Raw genomic sequence first — 4,053 nt, forward strand, 5'->3', positions numbered from 1 at the left:
TCGATTGAATTTGCATAAGAATGGTTTTGTCGCACCATAGACAAAACGATTCCATTGCCCACGTGCCTTGGACTCGTCTTTATCCTACTACACTTCTATTGGTCTCCTCCTAATCTCCAAATGATTAGTGGTTCTTATTTTAACGTCAATTTTCAATTTAATTTCTGAAAAACATTTCTTGTTTTTTTGTTCTTTACAATGTCTATTTCAGATATTGTCTAGCTATACTGTTGACAAACAAACAAAAGTCTAGCTATGAAACCAAAATAGTGCTCAACCAAATTTCTTTTGGCTGCAACTGCAAGTGTCAAATTTTTTATAAGTTTGTTTAAGCTAATGAACATTAAGAATTTTATGATATAAACCTATATTCCTATAGAATGGGCCATTTATACAATCTGATCATTGCTGGGCCATCATTCGTTTTATATCATCTTTATGGGTACTCTAAAATCTTCAAATCAACTCAACTGTTTAGTTTAATCAAATCAGTTGGGTAGATGAGTTGGGCCTTTCTTTATGGGTCCTTATTCTCCCTTCAACAATACTACAGAACATTCAGTGAAGTGAAGTTACCACTTACCCACAACCACAAGCAGAAAAGCTTATTCATCCAGTTTTAACTATTGGCCGACTGATGAGAGTAAAAAAAAGGCACACAAAGGTGTTATAAACCGACTTAAAATAAACTATTACAAGAATGAACCATCTTTTTTTTTTTTTTTTTCCTAATAAAATCTTAGAAATTAAATGAACTTTTCTCAGTCAATATGAATACGGCAAAACAATTGTAGATAAACAATTATGTGATTCCCTAATCTAAAAAGAGCGAGCACGTGGCATTACAATCATGTTGTAGATGGATAATATGAAGTCTCTCACTCGTGGGATATTCAGAATCACATCCACTTCTTCCTCCGCTCCTCTCGTTTATTATCCACAACCCCAAAAAAAATCAATCACTTGTTCTACAAAAAACGACATGTCAAGAAGAAGGAAAAAGAAAAAAAAAAATCAAATTAGGTTTTAAAGATTTTTTTGTTTTTCTCTGATTTAACTTACTTCGGTCTCTTCCCCTATAATGGCGCTTCCACACATAGTCTCTTCACCATCTTCAACTTCACTATCTCCATCTCCTTCCTTCAAATCCAAGCCACCGTATCATCACTCCTCCTCCTTCAACCCTAGATCTCTATCTCCGTTACGGAGTGATAATTATCGCCGGCGTTGTAAGCTCTTCCGTTGTTCATCTTCTTCTTTCTCCGAGAAGCATCACAACAACGCGAAATCTCCTAAATCCGATGACATCGTCGAGCTACCTCTCTTCCCACTCCCGCTCGTTCTCTTCCCCGGAGCAATCCTCCCTCTCCAGATCTTCGAGTTCCGTTACCGTATCATGATGCACACTCTGCTCCAATCCGATCTCAAGTTCGGCATCGTTTACTCCGACTCCGTCTCCGGATCCGCCGCTGAAATCGGTTGCGTCGGCGAAGTCGTGAAACACGAGCGCCTCGTCGACGATCGGTTCTTTTTGATATGCAAAGGACAAGAACGGTTTCGAGTCACGAATCTTGTCCGCACGAAACCTTACCTAGTCGGAGAAGTGACGTGGCTTGAAGATCGTCCTTCAGGTGAAGAGAATCTTGATTCGTTGGCGAACGAGGTCGAAGTTCTGATGAAAGAAGTGATTAGGTTATCGAATAGATTGAATGGGAAGGCTGAGAAGGAAGTGCAAGATCTGAGGAGGAATCAGTTTCCGACGCCGTTCTCGTTCTTCGTCGGAAGTACGTTTGAAGGAGCTCCTAGAGAGCAGCAAGCGTTGCTTGAGCTTGAAGATACTGCGGCTAGGTTAAAGAGAGAAAGAGAGACGTTGAGGAATACACTTAATTACTTGACTNCGAGTCACGAATCTTGTCCGTACGAAACCTTACCTAGTCGGAGAAGTGACGTGGCTTGAAGATCGTCCTTCAGGTGAAGAGAATCTTGATTCGTTGGCGAACGAGGTCGAAGTTCTGATGAAAGAAGTGATTAGGTTATCGAATAGATTGAATGGGAAGGCTGAGAAGGAAGTGCAAGATCTGAGGAGGAATCAGTTTCCGACGCCGTTCTCGTTCTTCGTCGGAAGTACGTTTGAAGGAGCTCCTAGAGAGCAGCAAGCGTTGCTTGAGCTTGAAGATACTGCGGCTAGGTTAAAGAGAGAAAGAGAGACGTTGAGGAATACACTTAATTACTTGACTGCTGCTTCTGCTGTCAAAGATGTGTTTCCTTCCTCGTCTTAGTGTGTGTTCTCTACTTAATTCTACTGGTACATAGAACTCTGAATCTCTCTATGCGTTTCCTATATTGGGCTTTGTCAGTAATTGAATATACGAAATTTATGAAATACTGCAAAGTTTAGTAAAGATTAATATGGTGGTTATAAATGATGGTGATTTTGGTGGTTCTTGAGCTAGACTGTGCACTAGCCTAGAATAGATTATTAGTCTGTAAGCGTGTTAGAATTATGGTACTGGTTAGTGGTCAAATTACCTTTGCTGTAGATGAAACTAAGTATATATCTTATACTTCACATTGATACCAAAAAAAAAACTAAGTATATATCGTAGTCCGTAGAAAGTCAGAGTTTCCATTTTTGCTTTTTTTCTAAGACATCCAATTGCGTAAGCTTCGGATGTGACAATTGTCGACAATAAAGATTTATCTACTTGGGATGTGACGTGGCCATGAAAAATGTATACCTTCCTGGAATTCCTAAACAAATGAGGGAGTTGAATACTTCCATCGACGAGAAAGAAATAGGAAAAAAAATACAAACAAAATAACATGAAGCTTTCTCCTTTTTAGTAGAAAGCTGAAATTGAACGACCGATTCATTGAATCTGTACATGGTCTCTTAGTTATGTGACTATCTCAGACATCAGTTTTCATCTCCAAATTCTAACAGGCCTTACTCCGTCAAAGTCTACCTCCAAACTCATTACTTGGTAAGAGACACAAAACCCAGTTTATGGGATTTCCCCAAAACATCATCCAAAAAAACATATCACCTACAGATCATCTTGACTGGGAAACGATACATGTATAAAACAGTCATTAATTCTGGATTTAAGAGAATTAGTATTACGAATTTTCCAAGTTGTAGTAACTCAGAATTAGTATCATGAGACAAAATCAACGAATGCAGCTTAATTCACAAGGTAGGCAGATTAAATTTCTATCTCGTTTCCTGATCACATGATATGCAAGTAATAATCATCATGTGTCACCTGTTTCTTATGGTTGGTTGGTTGGGTAGGTGCAGAAGGATTCGTGCATATCCGGCTCGGTACCGAGCCTAGGTCATCATCAACACTGTACAACAACCGAACCGGATCATCGGACCGGAGATGCAACAAGTGGTTTACCATCATCATCTACATCATCCTCGCCATAACAGGTCAATCCATCGCAAGACTCCTCGAGAACTTCTACTACCTCCACAAAATCAACAAATACCGTAAAAACAACGGCATCTGGACTCAATCACTTCTCCAGTTCATCGGATTCCCCATCCTTATCTTCCCTTTCCTCTTCCTCTGTTTCATAAAACAGAACCGACTCCCATATACCTTCATCCAACGTTCCAACAAATACCTCGCCATATTTTACTTTGCTCTCGGTATCATGATGACGATTCAGGCAGCATCATCCTCACAGAGTAAATTCCAGATACCTTTTAGTGTTTTCACTCCCGTCTACACGACGCAGATCTTATATTCACCGTGTTTTTTTTTTTTTGAATTTAATGTTAAATCTATATATAATAGCAAACCCATTTTTAGGGACTGCTGACGTCATCTTTTTAATCCAACGGATAAAATTATTTTATTTTCTCGTCCAACGGTTTAGCTCTAAACTGATGTCATTAATTTATTAAATGAAAAAGGCACTTCTCTTCCTTTCCCAAATCGTCGCTTCTCTTTGTAAAAAACCTGTTCAATTGCCTCTTTTCAGATCTATATATTTGGAATTCGTTCAATCATTTTAGGTTTTGTGGTTCACATTTTATCTATT

At 38.9% G+C, this 4,053-nt stretch overlaps 1 protein-coding gene across 1 annotated transcript; it reads left to right on the forward strand.

Annotated features, from left to right (window-relative positions):
- Positions 893-2,448, forward strand: LOC104702292 (lon protease 2-like). Its single transcript, XM_010418134.2, has 2 exons — positions 893-1,631; positions 1,972-2,448. The coding sequence occupies exons 1-2, from the start codon at positions 1,082-1,084 to the stop codon at positions 2,277-2,279; spliced, it is 858 nt and encodes a 285-aa protein (XP_010416436.1). The 5' UTR covers positions 893-1,081; the 3' UTR covers positions 2,280-2,448.

The sequence above is a fragment of the Camelina sativa genome, chromosome 7 (genome assembly GCF_000633955.1).
Source record: "Camelina sativa cultivar DH55 chromosome 7, Cs, whole genome shotgun sequence".
Taxonomy (NCBI): domain Eukaryota; kingdom Viridiplantae; phylum Streptophyta; class Magnoliopsida; order Brassicales; family Brassicaceae; genus Camelina; species Camelina sativa.